We start from the raw sequence: 17,549 nt of genomic DNA, 5'->3' as shown, positions 1-17,549 counted from the left end.
ATGGCGGCGGCGGGCGCTGAGGAGCGGCGGGGGGCGGCGGGGCCGGAGCGCGCCCACAGCTCCGCTCCCGGCCCCGGCCCGCTGGGCTCGCTGCTCAGCCGCCTGCCGCTGGCGCCCGCCCCGGCCCCACGGCGCCGCACCGCCAGCCAGTGCAAGCCGGAGCCGCCGCTGCTGCGCACCAGCAAGCGCACTATCTACACGGCCGGGCGGCCGCCGTGGTACAGCGAGACCGGCGCGCCCGTAGATGAGGCCTTTGTCATCGGTGAGCGGCGGGACGGGGCCGGGAAGGGGATGGAGCCGGATCAGCAAGGAGATGGAGCCGAGAGCGGGCCGGGAGGGGATGGAGGCCGGACCGTGGCCGGGGTCGGGCTGCGGTCGGGAATCGGGGAACGAGGCCCCGAGGGAGGGGCTGGGAGCGGGCCGGAGCCGGATCTGGATCCGGGCCCGTGACGGATCCGGGCCGGGGCGGTGCCCCCGCCGCTCCCCGCAGGCCTGTGCGGCGGCAGCGCCTCCGGCAAGACCACGGTGGCGACGCGGATCATCGAGGCGCTGGACGTGCCCTGGGTCGTGCTGCTCTCCATGGACTCCTTCTACAAGGTGCGGGACGGGCCCCGGGCAGCGCCGAGCCGGGCCGACACTCCGGTTCCAGTGTACCCCTGGGTGTTGCCGGGGATCGGGGTGTGGGGATCGGGTGCGGCCCTGAGCAGGGCTGGGGTGCCGGGTGGGTGCCGGGATCCGGCACGGCGCTCAGCGGTGCCGGGGATCGGGCTGCGGGGATCGGGTGCGGCACTGAGCGGGGCTGGGGTGCGGTGGGTGCCAGGATCCGGCACGGCCCTGAGCAGTGCCGGCGCCTGCAGGTGCTGGATGAGGGGCAGCAGGCGCTGGCAGCCCGCAGCGACTACAACTTCGACCACCCCGATGCTTTTGACTTCGAGCTGCTCGTCAATGTCCTGCGCAAGCTCAAGAAGGGCAAGAGCGTGAAGGTGCCGGTGTACGACTTCACCACACACAGCCGGCGCCGCGAGTGGGTGGGTGCCGGGGGCCGGGCTCAGCCTGGCTGGCAGGGTTCTGGGAACGGGGAATGCCTCTGGGCCCTGCAGGGCCTGGAGGGCTAAAGGGAGGGGGTGGCTGGGGTCATCAGGAATGGGGTACTCATTCATGGAAGACTGTGGGGAGATGTGCCAACAGGCCGGTGCAGATATGAAGGAGGGACTCAGTGGGCAGAGGTGCTGGGAGGATGGCACTGAGCAGAGGCTTGGGATCTAGAGCAAGGTTCGGGGTCCATCCTGGCCTGGAGCATCATGCACAGGGATTGACTACAGCTCCAAGGCATTGGGTGCTGCAGGATGGTTATGGGGAGCCCCAGCACAGTGGTGAGATCCCAGGGGGGTCAGTGCCCTGTGTATGTTAGTGTTGGTGCTGCTGTGGCATGTGAGAGAAACAGAACAAACCCAGCTGCTGTCTGCCTGCAGAAAACAGTGTATGGGGCCAACGTCATCGTGTTTGAAGGGATCCTGGCCTTCGCCAACAAGGAGCTGCTCAAGGTATCGCTGCCTCAGGTGGCCGCTGGCCCGAGAGGATGCTGTGCTGCAGCAGGGCAGGCACTGGCCCTGGGTGCCACAGCAGTGGGGCTGTGGAGGGAGAGCTCACCACGCTTGCTGGCAGAGCACTCAGGGGAGGTGATGCTGGGTGCCACTGCGGGGTGGTGGAGGGGAATGACTCAGGTATGATGGGAGCTGCATAGGGGGTGCTCACCCCTCCCAGTTTTCCAGCTGCTGGACATGAAAGTGTTTGTGGACACGGACTCCGACATCCGGCTGGTGCGGCGGCTGCAGCGCGACATCATGGAGCGCGGGCGCGACGTGGCGGGCGTCATCAAGCAGTACAACAAGTTTGTGAAGCCAGCCTTTGAGCAGTACATCGAGCCCACCGTGCAGGTGGCCGACATCGTGGTGCCCAGGGGTGAGGCCGGAGCTGAGCCTGGCATGGGGAGCGGGTGCTGTGGGGCAGGTGGCTCAGCGCCCGCCCCACCTGCCTCCTCTGCTCCACCCGCAGGTGGGGAGAACTCCGTGGCACTGGACCTCATTGTGCAGCACGTGCACAGCCAGCTGGAAAAGGTGAGCTGGGGCTGAGGAGGGGAAGGGTCCTGCATGCAGAGGGCAGGATGTGGCTGCACACAGACCTGTGCTCTGGGAGCACCTGGGGGGTGTTGGCATCACCTCTCTCTTCTCAAGAGACCCCGACATGGAGCCTGGGGGAGCAGATCGGTGCAGTGGGCACTGGGGAGGAGGGTGGGGAGCTGGGCTGTTGGGATGGCTGTGCTGGCCTGTGAGTGACTGACAGGGTGTCTGTCCTTCCTGTTCCCCTGCACTGCACCGTGACCTCTGCACCACCAGCGGGAGATCACAGTCAGGTACGTGGGACCCAGGGCTGCACAGGAGCCTGTTCTGGCTTGGGGGGCTGCTGGCACCCACTGGGTTCTGTGTCCCTGCTGGCAGAGCTTTGCTGAGGTGCCTGAGCGTAGCTGCTGCTCCCCAGGGCTGTGCTCAGCTCCTCAGGGCCTGTCTGGCTGCAGCCCTGGGCTCTGTGTGACACACCCCACACTGTGGCTGATGCCTGTGGCCAGCTCCCTGCCCTGCTCCTGTCCTGGCTGGAGCAGGGCCCATTTCCTGGCTGCTGACTTACCCTGGGGTGCTCACTTCTGTGGGAGAAGTGCCCTGCATGGTCCATGTTCCTGGCACTTCATGTTCCCTTTGGGCAGGACAACCCTTGTCCCTTGTGGTGACAGCCGGGTCCCAGGGTGCAGGGAATGTCCTGCCCTGCAGAGGCTGCAGCAGCCGTGGGTGTGGTCTGGGAGGTTCTTTTTGGGCAGTCCAGCTCTGGGGTCTCATGCCTGCTAACAGACTTGGGGTGTTATTCAGGATCCAGGGAAGGCCAAACACGGTGCTGACCTTTCAGAGGGGTGTTTCTGGAGCCTTCCTTTGGCAGGGTGGCCCAGGGCTGTGGGTGTGTGTGTGCTGCACAGCTCTGAGCACCTTCCTCCCTGCAGGGCAGCCCTGGCCTCGGCCCACCAAGGACAGCCCCTGCCCAAGACGCTGAGTGTCCTGGAGAGCACGCCGCAGGTGCGGGGCATGCACACCATCATCAGGTACATCCCTGCCAGCCCCTGCCCTGGCACACCACAGGGCCTGGCGTGAGTGTCTGCCCTTTGCCCTGGGGCTGCACTCGTGGGGGTTGGCCCGGAGCAGAATGGCTGAATGGAGCTGGCCCTGGCCCCATGGGCACATGGTGACCAGAGCTCTGCACATCTGCTTTGGGTGATTCCTGACCCAAAAGTAGGCTTTTCCTGTAATGGGAGGGGTTTGGTTGGCTCTTTGCACACTGGAGCACAGGTGGAGCAGCTGGTGGCAGGGGGCAGGGTACCCCTTGCCCCTCTCCCAGGGCACTTGGTTTAGAGCTAGCTTAGAGAAGGGACCTGGGCAGCTGCTGCTGCTGTGACTTCACCACTCCTGATCTTTGCTTTCCCCTCTGATGCTCCTTTTTCCAGGTGACAGTAGCATCAGTTAGTGAAGGGTTAAGGGCTGAGGCCTTTAGCACTATGGAGAGGTTCATTGTTTTTACAGCTGCAGAACCTGGCAGCCCCAGGTGTGTTTCCCCACGGCAGAGAGAGGATATTGAGGTCGGTCAGGTCCTCCTATGGCACCTGTGTGTTGGTTTGGAAGGTGTCAGCTCATGTCCTTGTGAGGGACCTGGACAGGACTGAGTGCACTTTGAGCAAGCTTGCAGGGGATACCAAGTGGGGTGGGATGTGGATCTGCTGGAGAGCAGGAGGGCTCTGCAGAGGGGTTGGGATGCTCTGGATCACTGTGCTGAGACCAGCAGGGTCAGGGTCATCAAGGCCAAGTGCCAGGCCCTGCCCTGGGGTCACAGCAGCCCCATGAAGCACTCCAGGCTGGGGCAGAGGGCTGGAAAGGCCATGGGAGCATTGGTGGAAAGTGGCTCAACATGAGCCCATGTGGGCAAGAGGCCATTGGCACCTGGGCTGTGCCAGCTGGGCACTGCTGGGGCACCTCCAGGCTTGGGGACAGCTCTGGGCTCCTCCTAAGAGAGACATTGAGGGAGCCTGTCCAGGGCAGGGAATGGAGCCCCAGGAGAGGCTGAGGGAGCTGGGAAGGGGGCTCAGCCTCGAGCAAAGGAGGCTCAGGGGGAACTTCCTCATTCTCTATAGCTTCCTGACTGGAGGATGCAGCCAGGTGAGGGTCAGGCTCTGCTCCCATGGAAAAAGGGATGGGACAAGAGGAAGGTGCCTCAGGCTGCTCCAGAGGAGATTTAGGTTGGATATTGGGAGCAGTTTCTTCATGGAAAGGGTTTTCCAGCCTCAGCTCATCTGCTCCACGTGGTGATGGAGTTCCCATCCCTGATGGAATTCAGAGACCATCTGGATGTGACACTTGAGGTTGTGGGCTGGTGGTGGCCTTGGCAGTGCTGGGGGAGCAGCTGGACTGGATCTCAAAGGGCTTTTCCAACCCAAACAATTTATGGTGTTCTGATACTCATGGCCACATCCAGGCTGGGCACCTCCTTTCCTTCTCCTGGCTCCTTCCTCCTGTGGAAGCACAGGCTCCAGGGCAGGTCCTGGCAGTAGGAGCGGTGATGTGGCACCTCAGGTGTGCCAGGCAGAGCCCTGTGCCAGTGGCTCCACCTTGGTGGCACAAGTGCTTGGTGACCTTAATCCGTGAGGCTCAGGGCTCTGCTGGGGCTGCAGGGCTCTGGCACCTCTGGCCTCTCGTGGCTGTGCTGGTGCCGTGCAGGAGCAGGGCCAGGCTGTGGGCAGCACTGAGCCCATCCCAGGTGGTGTCTGGGCAATGCCACATGCCTGAGGAGCATCTGCCCCCTACAATCCTGCTGGGCCAGTGCCTCTCCAAACCTCTGTGCTCAGGAGCTCTGCCGGGTCTGTGTCAGGGGACAGGCAGAATGTGTTTCTGGTGAGATTTGGGGGCACTTGCTGGCTTCTGTGTCACTTGGGCATGGCGTGAGGCTGTTGCTGGTCACAAATGTCACCCTGCACTCCTGAGGTTTTTGCCTGCTGCCCTTCTCTTGGGCTGCCAGAGAGCTCCAGGCTGGTGAGACTCAAACTCACCTTTAGCCACATTTCCTGCACCTCCATGTGCTGTTATTGCATCTTGGCAGAGCTATCTCTTGTCATTATTAATGTATTTCATGTTTAGACTCATGTGTTTATTATTTTTTATCAGTGAAACAACCTCACAACTGTGAGTTCTACAGTCTTTCATTAGCAAAACACAAAATAGCTGTCTTTTGTTACAAAGCCTTTTAAGATTAAACTATCTAATTAAAAACTAACACTTAGATTATTTTCCCTTTTAACCTAGTAACTAATCTCTCAAAGCTTACAATGTAGACTTTTCTGTCTAATTACAAAACATCGCCCAAACCGATGAAAAAGAAAAAGGTAAAAAACAACAGCTTACTTCTGCCCTAAAACCTCCATCTTCATATTTAATTTCTATATTCTAAAACCCCAGACTCTGTTTTTCACCCTGTTATATTACACACTTCTAACCAACTACACACTCATAATCCTAATGCTATTAATTAATTTTAAAATCTCCTCCACAACCTCAAGTCAAATACAGCACTCTTTTACGAGTCTGTGCCTTTCAGCACAGAAAATTTAAAATTCTCAACATCTGAAATTCCAGCATCATGCGGTGGTTTGGGTGGGAGGGTGGCCCTGGTCACCTGCTGCTGCCCAGCCTGTGGGGGCTGCCCTCCCTGGCACAGCCCTTCCCCTGCCCGCTTGTGCCCTGGGCAGGGAGAAGCTTCATGGCTGGGGTTCCCCATACCCACAGGTGTCACTGTGTGAATGTGACATACACACACATGTCATCAGGGTTTGAGCCCCTCCATACAGAGGAACCTCTGCAGGAGCAGTGTGGGGCCTGTCCCAGGCAGCCAGGGGCCAGCACAGCTGGGCTGGGTCCCGCTGGGCACAGCTGGCTGGGACAGCACAGCACGGGCTGCAGGGGAGGCTCTGGCTCGTGCTGCTCCCTGGCTGCTGTGGGTGGATGTGTGGGTGCAGCCCACCCGTGAGTGTTTGCTGACAGCTCACACTGGGAGCTGTAGTCAGGCTCTTCCAGACCAGAACTGTTTTCTTTGCCTTCCCTGGGGGTGCTGGCTGTGCCCAGGGGTTTGGGAATGTCTGTGTGCCATGATCACTGCAGGTGCTCAGCTGTGAGTGACCCTGGAATGGCTGCAGGAGCACACGAGGACAGCAGTGACTGCTCGTCCTCCTCCACACGCCTCAGTGGGGCTGTCTGTCATCCACCGAGGTGTAAGAAATGGCAGATGATGTCTTAAAATACAGAGTAAAAATATTCAATATCCTTCTGCCTCTTCAGGAGTGTTGCTACCTCCACTTCTTCCATCTGGGAATGGGCAGGTGTCTGTGGGACTTCTGTGTCCTCATGTTCTCACGAGGCTGGTGGCCTGGGTACTCCTAGTAGGAACTGTCATCTACTTTCCCTCTGCTGTGGGGTTAGTGCCCTGCATGCAGGGCTGGCTTACCCCTCCTGGGCGAGGGGAGAGGTTTCCTGGGCATTGCAGCCCCATGGCAGCTTTGTTCTGGTTTGTGTTTGTTTTACATCTTGGTGCCTTCAGTACATCGGAATAGGGCACACAATGGTATTTCTGAGTCACCTGGTTCTTAGCAGTGCTTTATCTGTGACTCGGGACATAGAGGGGGGAGCTGGGGACATGTGCAACTCTTTTCTGTCACCCAGCATGCTCAGCCATGGTGCATTATGTCCCCTTCAATGGCAGGGTCCTGTCCTATCCTGGCTCTGCTCCTGTTCCACCCCGGGCTCCCCAGCACTCACCCACTGCTCCTGAGTTTGTGCTGCCCCTGACGGTCCTGCCTGACCTGTCCCTACTCGCCGTTCTCTCCCTGCTCTCTCTCATGGCTCTGAGTGGTGTTGCACCTCCCTCCAGGGTAGTTAAGCCACTCTCTTGCCTCTTTAGCCCTCTGAGACAGAAGCTGAGGTGTCAGTGAGCCCCACAGTGCTGGTGGTCACTGACTGTCACTCCAGGAGTGCTCTGGCTCCCACAGCCCGGGGCTGCTGTCCATGCTGGTTGGCCCCTGGAGCCCCACGTGTGGTCTGCAAGGGATGGCAGGGGCTCTGTTCCCTCCTCACCTGTGTCATCCCTCCCAGGAACAAGGACACGACCAGGGATGAATTTATCTTCTACTCCAAGCGCCTGATGCGGCTGCTGATCGAGCATGCCTTGTCCTTCCTGCCCCTGAAGGTGAGTGCCCACTGCTGGCTGCAGCCCCAGCCCCAGCCCAGCTCCCCTCTGGGTGCCCCTGACGGCTCTGGCTGCCCCCACTGTGTGCTCCCCTCCTGCAGTCGGTCACGGTGGAGACGCCGCAGGGCACCACGTACGAGGGGAAGCGGTTCCACAGGCAGCGGGTGAGACATGCCCCAGCTCCTGCTCCCCATGGGGGCACAGCTCCTGGCTCAGCAAGCACCGGGAGCACCCAGCACGTGTCCCTGCCCTTTCCCAGATCACGGGCGTGTCCATCCTGCGGGCAGGTGAGACCATGGAGCAGGCCCTGACCGCCGTGTGCAAGGACATCCGCCTGGGCAAGATCCTCATCCAGACCAACCTGGACACGGGGGAGCCCGAGGTGAGTCCTGCTGCAGCCTGGCACACAGAGCCGTGCCCTGCTGGCACGTCACCAACCCTTCCTTCCCTCGCCAGCTGCACTACCTGCGCCTGCCCAAGGAGATCAGCGAGGACTACGTGATCCTCATGGACAGCACGGTGTCCACGGGGGCCGCGGCCATGATGGCTGTGCGCGTGCTGCTGGTGAGGCCCGGGCTGGGGCAGGGATCCTGTGCCCTGCCGGGCTCTCACAGTCCCCTGTGCCGCAGGACCACGACGTGCAGGAGGATAGGATCTTCCTGCTCTCGCTGCTGATGGCGGAGATGGGCGTGCACTCGGTGGCCTACGCCTTTCCCCGCGTCCGCATCATCACCACCGCCGTGGACAAGCGGGTCAACGAGGAGTTCCACATCATCCCGGGCATCGGTGAGGGGCTGGGCTGTGCCTCTGCCTGGGGCCAGCAGCCCTGGGGGCAGCCCTGCAGCCACACCCGGGGGACACTGGTGGGGCTGGCGCTGCTGCCCCTCACTTTGTCCCTTTGTCTGCCTGCCAGGTAACTTTGGAGACAGATACTTTGGCACCGACGGCCCCTCGGCCTGGTGTGACAGCGACAGCGTGGACTGCTGAGCTGGCTGGCCTCAGGACCAGGGGCAGGGCTGGCTGCAGGGCTGGCTGCAGGGCTGGCTGCAGGGCTGGCCCCATCCCTGCCCCCAGGAGAGGCCCTGAGCTGCAGCTGTGCCCACCTGCCAGCCCCAGCTCTCTGGACCTGCACAACAAGGCCCTGCTGCTGGTCTCCCTCTGCCCCCAAGGACCAATCCTCCCCAGGGAGGAGGACAAGAGAGGGATGGCCTCTCCTGGGACCACGGAGAGGGGATATTTAGGGACATTCCTTGCTCCCAGAGCCCTGCCTCTGGGCCTGGGCCAGCCGTGCCTGCAGAGGGAGAGGTGGCCTCCCCGCGGCTGTGCCTGAGGGGTGCTCACCTTCTGCCCAGGGGAACGGGGATGGGGTCCAGTCCAGGCCCGCTCCATGCCTGGAATCCGTATTTATTTGTATTTATTGTGGGCAGCCCCCAGCTCCAGCGGGACCCTCTGACATCAGGGACTGGACCTCACGGATCCACCCCGTCCCTGCAATCCACACTCCATCCCAGGCCCCAGGAGCTGGGGGCTGGCATGGGGCTGGCTGCCTTCCCGGTGCTGTCCCACCCGCGGTGCGCAGTGCTGCTGGTGCCCGGGGAGCGCTGAGGTGTCCCCGGTGCTGCCCTTGTTGCTCAGGTTCTTTTTCCAAAGGGCAGCGGCAGCCTTGCCCCCCTCGCCCCGCCACCGGCGGCAGCAGGAAGGTCCGGGGCCGGGGCTCTGTCCCGGGCCCGGCCGTGCCGCCACCCCCCCTCGCCGCCGTTTTGTACCAATAAAGGAGCAGCGCGATGCCCGTGTGCCGCCTCCTGCTGCCGCCGGACCGGGGCGGGCGGTGGGGCCGGGCCGGGCCGTGCCCTGTACCGGGTGTCTCCGGGCGGGCCGGGCCCTATAGTGAGTGTCGCCGGGCGGGCTGTACCCTGTACCACGCAGGCCGTGCCCTGTACCGGGTGTCACCGGGCTGGGCTGTGGTCTGTACCGGGTGTCACCGGGCTGGGCTGTGGTCTGTACCGGGTGTCGTCTGGCCGGGCCGTGCCCTGTACGGGGTCGCGGGCGGCGCCTGCGCAGAGCGGCGGCGGAAGCGGCGGCGGGCAGGCCCGTAGCGGCGGGGCAGGCCCGTGGCGGCGGGGCAGGCCCGTGGCGGTCGCTGCCGCGTCCCGTGCGACCCCGCGAGCCTCGGGCGGCCATGGCGGAGCCCCCGCGGCCGCAGCGGAAGCTGTCCCGGGTCGGGGAGAGCCTGTACCGCGTGCTGGGGCTGCAGAAGGGCAGCTCCCCCGAGGAGATCAAGAAGGCCTATCGGTACGAGGGGGTCCGGCGGGGTCCGCGGGGCCGTCCCGGGAGCCCCGGCACGAGGGGCCGTCCCGCCAGCGCGGCCGGGATCCCGTCCGGACGGTCCCGGTCCCGTCCCGGCGGCCAGGGTCTGTTCCGGGAAGTGAGGCTGTGACCCGATACCGGGGGCCCTGCAGGGTGTGGGCTGTCCGGGGCAGCGGGGCTGTGACCCCATACCAGGGGTCCTGTGGGCTGTGGGTTGTTCGGGGCAGCGGTGCTGTGAGCCCGTGCCGGGGGTCCTGCGGGGCTGTGGGCTGTCCCGGCAGTGGGGCTGTGACCCCGTACCGGGGGTCCTGCGGGGCTGTGGGCTGTCTGGGCACCGGGGCTGTGAGCCCATGCCGGGCTTCCTGGGGAGTGTGGGCTGTCCAGGCAGCGAGGCTGTGACCCTCTGCCGGGGGTCCCGGCTCCATGGAGGGGCTGAGGGCTGCCTGGGCAGCAGCAGGGCTGTGGGCCCATACCAGGGGTCCTGTGGGGATGTCCCGGGCAACAGAGCTGTGGGCCCATACCGGGGATGTGGGCTGTCCTGGGCAGTGGGGCTGTGCCCCCATGCCAGGGGTCCCATGGGGCTGTCCCGGGCAGTGAGGCTGTGCCCCCATGCCGGGGGTCCCATGGGGCTGTCCCGGGCAGTGAGGCTGTGACCCCATGCCAGGGGTCCCATGGGGCTGTCCCGGGCAGTGAGGCTGTGACCCCATGCCGGGGGTCCTGTGGGGCTGTCCCGGGCAGTGAGGCTGTGCCCCCATGCCGGGGGTCCCATGGGGCTGTCCCGGGCAGTGAGGCTGTGACCCCATGCCGGGGGTCCTGTGGGCTGTCCCGGGACTGTGCAGCAGGACTGTGACCCCATGCCGGGGGTCCCCCCGCTGCACCTGCAGGAAGCTGGCTCTCAAGTACCACCCCGACAAGAACCCCGATGACCCAGCGGCAGCCGAGCGCTTCAAGGAGATCAACAGCGCCCACGCCACGCTCAGCGATGTGGACAAGCGCCGCCTGTACGACCAGTACGGCTCCCTCGGCCTCTACGTGGCCGAGCAGTTCGGCGACGATGCTGTCCGGCACTACTTCCTCATGTCCAAGTGGTGGTTCCAGGTGAGCCCGGTGTCCCTGGGGCTGCCTGGTGGGGCTGGTGGGCCGGGTGAGCTCAGGGGTTTGCCCTGCTGGCAGGCTGGTGTTGGACTGGGCTCTCAGGACTGGTGTGATGGGTCAGGGGCTCGGGTGAGCTCACAGCACGTCTGTCCCTGATGCAGGCACTGGTGCTGTGCTGCGGGGCCCTCACGTGCTGCTGCTGCTGCTGCTGCTGCTTCTTCTGCTGTGGGACGTGCTGCCAGCCCAAGGAGGATGAGTCCTACAAGTACGTGGACCCCAAGGACCTGGAGGCGCAGATGCGGGCAGAGGACAGCGGTGAGTCAGGTGGAAGCCCGGCAGCTGGGAGCGCCTGTGTTTGCTCTGTGGGGGCTCTGGGGTCTCCCGTGTCCCATCTCGTGTGGGGACAGAGCTCTGGCTCAGGCCTTGGGTTGGCTTTAGCCACAGCTCTTACTTCCAGCCAGCCCTTGGTGTTTCCTGTGTGGGCCAGGGCTGGTGGCATTGGCAGAGAGAGCCACTGCATGGGCTGTGGGTGCACACCTTCTCCTTCTCTCTGGACAAAGGCCCCCTGAACAGGCCTGAAGCTTAGAGACCCTTTGGGGCACAGAGCACGGGAAGAGCAGCTGTGCTCTGGGCCAGCTATGTTCCTGGCACTGGCCATACTGGTGACAGTGGGGCTGGGTGGCTCTTGCAGCTTCTCTTGGGGTCAGGGCACTCTGCACTGGCCAGGGCTGTGGGGGCTTTGGGCTGTGGGAGCCCTGGAGGCAGTGCTGTGACATTCCTGCTCTCTGGCACCTCCGGCTGGGGCTGAGGCACTGATGTGAGCTTTCCTTTGCAGATCCTCCGGGCCCTGTGGTAGCGCAGCCCCCGCCTGCCAGCACGGAGCCGCTGCCAGCCAGCGCCAGGAGCGATGCCTGAGGCCGGCCCACCCCGCCGGCTCCCAGCACTGGGCAGGATCCTCCTCCCTTGGGACTGTCACTTTCCGGGACCACGGTCCCGCCCCCGGGCTGCCTCATCGGCCTCGGAGGGATAGAATCTCAGGTTAATTTGGCCAGCATCAATGCACAGGCTGCTGGGCCCCTGCTCGAGCTCCAGGGCAATGCCCCCGTGTCCAGCACTGGTGGTGGCAGTGGCCTGGAGCCCGTGCTGCCGTGGCCCCTCGAGTGCCTTGCCCGTGCCCAGGTCGGGCACCGAGCCCCGGGCACGAGCAGAGATGCTCCGGGCCGAGCTCTGTAGCTCCGTGAGACCATTAGCACTGTAACCTCGGGGCTGGGCTGAGCCCGCCCCTCTGCAGCCCTCCCGACGGGTGCTGGGTGCCAAACGCTGCTGTGGGCTTGGGGTGCTCCTGCGGGTACCCCTTCCCTCTGCCCTCTGGGACTGTCTGGGTTTTGTGGGCACCATTAAAGGCCGACGGGAGGGGAGTGTGTGTGTGTGTGCCTGGGCTCTGTGCAGGGCAGCAGGATGTGCCTCTGCCCGGTGTTTCCATGCTGGGGCTGTGCTCGTGGATCCTGCGGGTGCTGGACTAACCGGGGTGCGGAGCGGGCAGCTCACGTCCTGTGTGGAGCGGAGCGAATGCCACGTGTGTCCTGCCCCCCGCCCGGTGCCACTCTCTGTGCCCTGCTGCTGGCTCCCGCAGCTCTGCTCTCCCCACTCCTGCTGCTGCAGTCCTGGAGCCGTGCTCCTCCCCCCCTGCTCCTGCCCCTGCGGAGCTCCCTGCGGAGGGCCGGCACCGAGGGGTGGCACCGAGGGGTGGCACCGAGGGACACGGGGAGCCGCTTGCTCGTTCTTCCCATCTCTGGTCGGTCACTGCCTCTGCCCGCGGCTGCATGGGCTCTGCCTCACTCCCTAAATATAGCCAGGGTGCCAGGGCGAGTGGGGATGGAGTGTCCTGGCACCAGCCCCTCTGCCCTGCCCTTCGGGGAGGCTGGCACCGTGGGGTGTGCGGGACCTCAGCCTCCCGCAGCCCTGCTGCCTGCACAGCGGGGCACATTGTCCTCAGCGTGACTGCCGGTCCTGCAGCCCCTGCATCGGCCGGCCCTGCACCAGCCAGCCCCAGCCCTGCAGCCCCTGCACCGGCCGGCCCTGCACCAGCCAGCCCCAGCCCTGCAGCCCCAGCCCTGCAGCCCCTGCAGCCCCAGCCCTGCAGCCCCTGCACCAGCCAGCCCCAGCCCTGCACCGGCCCTGCAGCCCCTGCAGCCCCAGCCCTGCCGCCCCTGCACCGGCCCTGCAGCCCCTGCACCGGCCCTGCAGCCCCTGCACCGGCCGGCCCTGCTCCCCCGAACCCCGGCCGCTCCTCCCGGGCAGGGATCCGCGGGTCCGGAACGCAGCCGGTGTCCGGTGCCGGGCCCGGCCGGTCCCGAGGGAGGGCCGGAGCGGTGACTCAGTGTCACCCGACGCCGCCGACAGCTGCGGCCCCGGCGGGGCGGGAGCGGCTAAAATTAGCGCGGGGGGCCGGGGCCGAAACAAAGCGGGCAGCGGGCGGCCGGAGCGGAGCCGCGGGACAGAGCCGGGCCGGGCCGGGCCGGGACCGCGGCCATGAACTTCGCCGTGGGGCTGAAGCCGCTTCTGGCGGAGGCGCGGAGCATGGAGAGCCTGGAGAAGCAGCTCATCTGCCCCATCTGCCTGGAGATGTTCTCCAAGCCCGTGGTGATCCTGCCCTGCCAGCACAACCTCTGCCGCAAGTGCGCCAACGACGTTTTCCAGGTGGGAGCCGCGGTGGGGCGGGGGGAGGCACCGGGAGCTCGGTGCCTGGGACCCCAGCCCGGCGGGGCTGGCCCCGTTATCCCGGGATCCCCGGCCAGCGGGGCCGAGGGGCGACCAGGAGCACCGGGATCCTCTTCACGGGGGCCTGGTCTGGCGCTGGCGCCGGGAATCCCGGCCCCGGGAGCAGCCGCTGGCAGCTCCGGTGGGCTGTGCCCGGTGCCGCTCCCGGCTGGCGGGGACGGTGAACGGGGAGCAGGGGCCGTGTCTGAGCCCCGGTTTGTGCCCACACCCGTGGCCGTGCGGTGCCGGGAGTGCCGGGGATCCGGGGCGCCGGGGGTGCCGGTGTTGCGGGGTTCCGGGGGTGCGGGGGTGCCGGGCATGCCGGGGGTACCGGGAGCGCGGGATGTGCGGGATAGCGCCGCCGTGACACCCCGCGTCCCCCCCAGGCCTCCAACCCGCTGTGGCAGTCGCGGGGCTCCAGCGCGGTGCCGTCGGGCGGGCGGTTCCGGTGCCCGTCGTGCCGGCACGAGGTGGTGCTGGACCGGCACGGGGTGTACGGACTGCAGCGGAACCTGCTCGTGGAGAACATCATCGACATCTACAAGCAGGAGTCGGCCCGGTCCGGAGGCGCGGGGACCCCGGGGCGGGGCGGGGGGCAGCGAGCCCACCGAGAGGGCTGGGGTGGGATCCCAACAGGACCTGGGCAGTCATGGGGACCGTGCAGGGCCAGGGAATATCCCTGGGGCAGCAGCTGTCTCCGGGGACAGAGGCGTTTCTGTGTCCCTGGGGCTGAAGGGTCCCTGGGAGCCGGAGGTGTCTCGGGGCTGGGCAGGACCCGGGGCTGGGGCTGTTTCTGAAGCCGGGGTGTCTCTGGGCCTGGGGTGTCTCTGAAGCCGGGGTGTCTCTGAAGCCGGGGTGTCTCTGGGGCCGGGGTGTCTCTGGGGCAGGGGTGTCTCTGAAGCCGGGGTGTCTGTCTCTGGGGCCGGGGTGCCTCCCTGACACCCCCAACCCCTGCAGACCCCTTCACGCCAAGGCTGAGCAACACCTCATGTGCGAGGAGCACGAGGACGAGCGGATCAACATCTACTGCCTGCGCTGCGAGGCGCCCACCTGCTCGCTGTGCAAGGTGTTCGGGGCGCACAAGGACTGCGAGGTGGCCCCGCTGCCCGCCGTCTACCAGCGACAGAAGGTAGAAGGGGGCCCCCGGGGGTCTCGAGGGGCCGGGGGTACCCCCACAGCCACCCTCACGCCCAGCCTCACCCCCAGAGCGAGCTCAGCGACGGCATCGCCATGCTGGTGGCGGGGAACGACCGCATCCAGGCCATCATCACCCAGATGGAGGAGATCTGCCACACCATCGAGGTGGGCACCGAGGGAGGCGGTGGCAGTGGGAGTGGCCGGCCCCGGGGCCGTGCCGGGCACACCGAGCAGCCCTGCAGCAGTGCCAGCTGAGGGATGTGGTGGCATTGCGATTGCCCAGCCCCGGGGCCGTGCCGGGCACACCGAGCAGCCCTGCAGCAGTGCCAGCTGAGGGATGTGGTGGCACTGCGATTGCCCAGCCCCGGGGCTGTGCTGGGGCACACGGAGCAGCCCCGGCCCGTCCCGTCCCGTCCCGCAGGAGAACGGCAGGCGGCAGAAGCAGCACCTGGGGCTGCGCTTCGACGCGCTCTACGGCATCCTGGAGGAGCGCAAGAAGGAGCTGCTGCAGAGCATCGCCGCCGAGCAGGAGGCCAAGCTGCAGCGGGTCCGCGGGCTCATCCGCCAGTACGGAGACCACCTGGAGGCCTCCTCCAAGCTGGTGGAGTCGGCCATCCAGGCCATGGAGGAGCCCCAGATGGCCGTGTACCTGCAGGTGCTGCCGGGGATCGGGGGCTGGGGCTGCCCGGGGGCAGGGTGGTGGGGCCGCGGTGCCCTGAGGGGCAGGGGGCTGCTCACAGGGGCTGTGCTCACCCAAAAGGATCTGTGGGTGCCCCTGGATGTGCAGGGGTGCGCCTGTGCTGGGCGTGGTGTCCAGGAGACACTGATCCCCCCTCGTTTTCCTTCACAGCACTCCAAGGAACTCCTGAAAAAGTGAGTGGGGACAATGGGGGGAAGAGGCCCTTGGCTGGAAAAGGCCCTGCAGCCCCCGGGGTGCCTCTGCCCTGCAGGATCACAGACATGTCCAAGGCATCGATGAGCAGCCGCCCTGAGCCTGGCTACGAGAACATGGACCACTTCTCCATCAACGTGGACTACGTGGCTGAGATGCTGAGGACCATCGAGTTCCAGACAGGTGCCTGTCCTGGGGAAATGGCTGTGCTGTCCCAGGGGCACTGGGGCTGCCCGGGGCGCCCAGGGCCCCCGGCAGAGCCCCCTCACCACATGCCCTGTGCCGGGATCCCACACAGGACTGGGGACGTGACCCCTCCCAGGGGCCTGCAACCCCACTGGGGACCCGAAGGGTCAGTCCTGCCCCAGGCTTCCCCTGGTTGCCACACTGGGCTGGTCACATTCCTCCTGGGAACACCCTGGAGTGTCCTGGTGTGTCCCATGATGCGGGAAGGTCCCACCTGAGCTGTCCCTGCCCACAGAGCCTCTGGGTGAGGATGAGGGGGATACACCTGGGGACGGCAGCGAGGCTGCAGCAGACGAGGAGCGGCTGGACAGCCTGGAGGTGCCCGAGGCTGCTGAAGGTGAGTGCCTGCCATGACTGCCCAGGGCCGTGTCCATGGTCCCCGTGGGGCAGCAGGGTCCTTCAGGCTGCTGGGACATCCCTGCCCCGACCTTGTCCCTCTCTCCCTCTGCAGATGTGGGGCCGAGGCAGAAGCCAGCGAGCTCTCCCCATGGTGAGACCCTCGTGGGGAGTGAGATGGGCACGGCCATGGGGTGCTGTGGGGCAGAGGAGACCCCCTGGGAGTGGGGATGGGGGCATGGAGGGGCAGATCACACCCCAGGCTCCCCCAGGCCATCCCTGTGTCCCTGCTGCAGGGGGTGGGAAGGGGACCCTCGGGTCACAGGGCTCAGGCTGCTTTTCTGCACAGGTCAGCACTGAAGTGAGGCCGTGGGGTAAGGCTGGCATGCCCTCAGCTCTGCCTGTCCCTGTCACACCCGGCTATCCCTGTCCCTGTCACCCCGCCCTGGCTGTGGCCATCCCGCACTCTCAGGCGAGCTCCATCCCTGCTCCTGGAATTGCCCCGATGGGCGCTGCCCCTCTCCAACATTAAAAGTGTGTGAGCACCCGTTGTGCCGTGCGCTGTGTGGGCGCGCTGGAGGCCAGGGCCGCCCTCAGGGTCTGGCCCGGCACAGCCCCTGCCCCATCACCCAGCGGTGCCCCCGGGCCTCGGGCGGGGCGCTGAGACCCCCGAGCCCCGGTGCAAGGCGGGCTTTGAGCCCCGGGCCCGGTGAGCGGCTCTGCCCTGCCCACAGCCCCTGCCGGGGGGCGGCGACCCTCCGGTGCCCCCTCCCACAGCCGCGCCCCGTGCCCGCCGCAGCCCCGGGAGCCGGGATGGGATGGGATGGGATGGGATGGGATGGGATGGGATGGGATGGGATGGGATGGGGTGGGATGGGATGGGGTGGGATGGGATGGGATGGGATGGAATGGGATGGGATGGGATGGGATGGGGTGGGATGGGATGGGATGGGATGGGGTGGGATGGGAGCAGACACGGCCGGGATGGGCCGGGCGGGAACAGACACGGGCGGGATGAGCCGGCTGGGTACACACGGCAGGGATGTGCTGGGTACACACGGAGCCTCCGCAGCGCTGCCCGGGGCCGCTCCCCTGGGAGCCGCGGCTGCGTCACCGCCGGCCCGGAGCCGAGACGGAGCGGCTGCTGATGCACATGGCCAGGGGTCCGGGATGATGCACATGGCCAGGGGTCCGGGATGATGATGCACATGGCCAGGGGTCCCGAGTGATGATGCACATGGCCAGGGGTCCGGGATGATGATGCACATGGCCAGGGGTCCCCGGCCCGGGGTCCCCGCAGCCACACCGTGCCCAGCCTGGGGACAGCGAGGGCCGAGCCCTGCGGACCCCCAGACCACGGCTAGGGGTGGGGTGTGTGGTCCTGGAGGACGGGGGACACAGGGGACAGCTCTGCTCTGTGTGTCCCCGAGGTGGGAGAGAGGACATTTCT

At 65.9% G+C, this 17,549-nt stretch overlaps 3 protein-coding genes across 3 annotated transcripts; all 3 read left to right on the top strand.

Annotated features, from left to right (window-relative positions):
* Positions 1 to 9,076, top strand: LOC131555283 (uridine-cytidine kinase-like 1). Its single transcript, XM_058801184.1, has 14 exons — positions 1 to 262; positions 491 to 597; positions 858 to 1,028; positions 1,473 to 1,544; positions 1,773 to 1,962; positions 2,056 to 2,117; positions 2,397 to 2,413; positions 3,050 to 3,148; positions 7,233 to 7,326; positions 7,428 to 7,490; positions 7,586 to 7,708; positions 7,783 to 7,890; positions 7,956 to 8,112; positions 8,240 to 9,076. Exons 1-14 carry the CDS (start codon positions 1 to 3, stop codon positions 8,311 to 8,313), a joined length of 1,599 nt encoding a protein of 532 aa, XP_058657167.1. The 3' UTR covers positions 8,314 to 9,076.
* Positions 9,077 to 9,406: 330 nt separating this feature from the next.
* DNAJC5G (DnaJ heat shock protein family (Hsp40) member C5 gamma) lies at positions 9,407 to 12,131 on the top strand. Its single transcript, XM_058802350.1, has 4 exons — positions 9,407 to 9,618; positions 10,518 to 10,731; positions 10,890 to 11,043; positions 11,564 to 12,131. Exons 1-4 carry the CDS (start codon positions 9,506 to 9,508, stop codon positions 11,641 to 11,643), a joined length of 561 nt encoding a protein of 186 aa, XP_058658333.1. The 5' UTR covers positions 9,407 to 9,505; the 3' UTR covers positions 11,644 to 12,131.
* A 1,057-nt stretch (positions 12,132 to 13,188) lies between these two features.
* TRIM54 (tripartite motif containing 54) lies at positions 13,189 to 16,643 on the top strand. The gene is made up of 10 exons (XM_058802040.1): positions 13,189 to 13,428; positions 13,875 to 14,047; positions 14,446 to 14,617; positions 14,695 to 14,790; positions 15,047 to 15,280; positions 15,476 to 15,498; positions 15,576 to 15,700; positions 15,999 to 16,100; positions 16,215 to 16,253; positions 16,449 to 16,643. The coding sequence occupies exons 1-10, from the start codon at positions 13,261 to 13,263 to the stop codon at positions 16,457 to 16,459; spliced, it is 1,143 nt and encodes a 380-aa protein (XP_058658023.1). The 5' UTR covers positions 13,189 to 13,260; the 3' UTR covers positions 16,460 to 16,643.
* The last annotated feature ends 906 nt before the right edge of the window (positions 16,644 to 17,549 follow it).

The sequence above is a fragment of the Ammospiza caudacuta genome, chromosome 3 (genome assembly GCF_027887145.1).
Source record: "Ammospiza caudacuta isolate bAmmCau1 chromosome 3, bAmmCau1.pri, whole genome shotgun sequence".
NCBI classification, from domain to species: Eukaryota; Metazoa; Chordata; class Aves; order Passeriformes; family Passerellidae; genus Ammospiza; species Ammospiza caudacuta.
The sequence above is the reverse complement of the archived record's forward strand: the minus strand, read 5'-3'. Positions and strand labels throughout refer to the sequence as shown.

Coding starts and splice junctions, on each gene's coding strand:
- LOC131555283 (XM_058801184.1), top strand. CDS start 1: ATGGCGGCGGCGGGCGCTGAGGAGCGGCGGGGGGCGGCGGGGCCGGAG. Junction 1,545..1,772: donor CCAACAAGGAGCTGCTCAAG/GTATCGCTGCCT, acceptor CCAGTTTTCCAG/CTGCTGGACATGAAAGTGTT. Junction 7,491..7,585: donor AGCGGTTCCACAGGCAGCGG/GTGAGACATGCC, acceptor GCCCTTTCCCAG/ATCACGGGCGTGTCCATCCT.
- DNAJC5G (XM_058802350.1), top strand. CDS start 9,506: ATGGCGGAGCCCCCGCGGCCGCAGCGGAAGCTGTCCCGGGTCGGGGAG. Junction 10,732..10,889: donor TGTCCAAGTGGTGGTTCCAG/GTGAGCCCGGTG, acceptor TCCCTGATGCAG/GCACTGGTGCTGTGCTGCGG. Junction 11,044..11,563: donor GATGCGGGCAGAGGACAGCG/GTGAGTCAGGTG, acceptor TTTCCTTTGCAG/ATCCTCCGGGCCCTGTGGTA.
- TRIM54 (XM_058802040.1), top strand. CDS start 13,261: ATGAACTTCGCCGTGGGGCTGAAGCCGCTTCTGGCGGAGGCGCGGAGC. Junction 14,048..14,445: donor TACAAGCAGGAGTCGGCCCG/GTCCGGAGGCGC, acceptor CAACCCCTGCAG/ACCCCTTCACGCCAAGGCTG. Junction 14,791..15,046: donor AGATCTGCCACACCATCGAG/GTGGGCACCGAG, acceptor CCCGTCCCGCAG/GAGAACGGCAGGCGGCAGAA.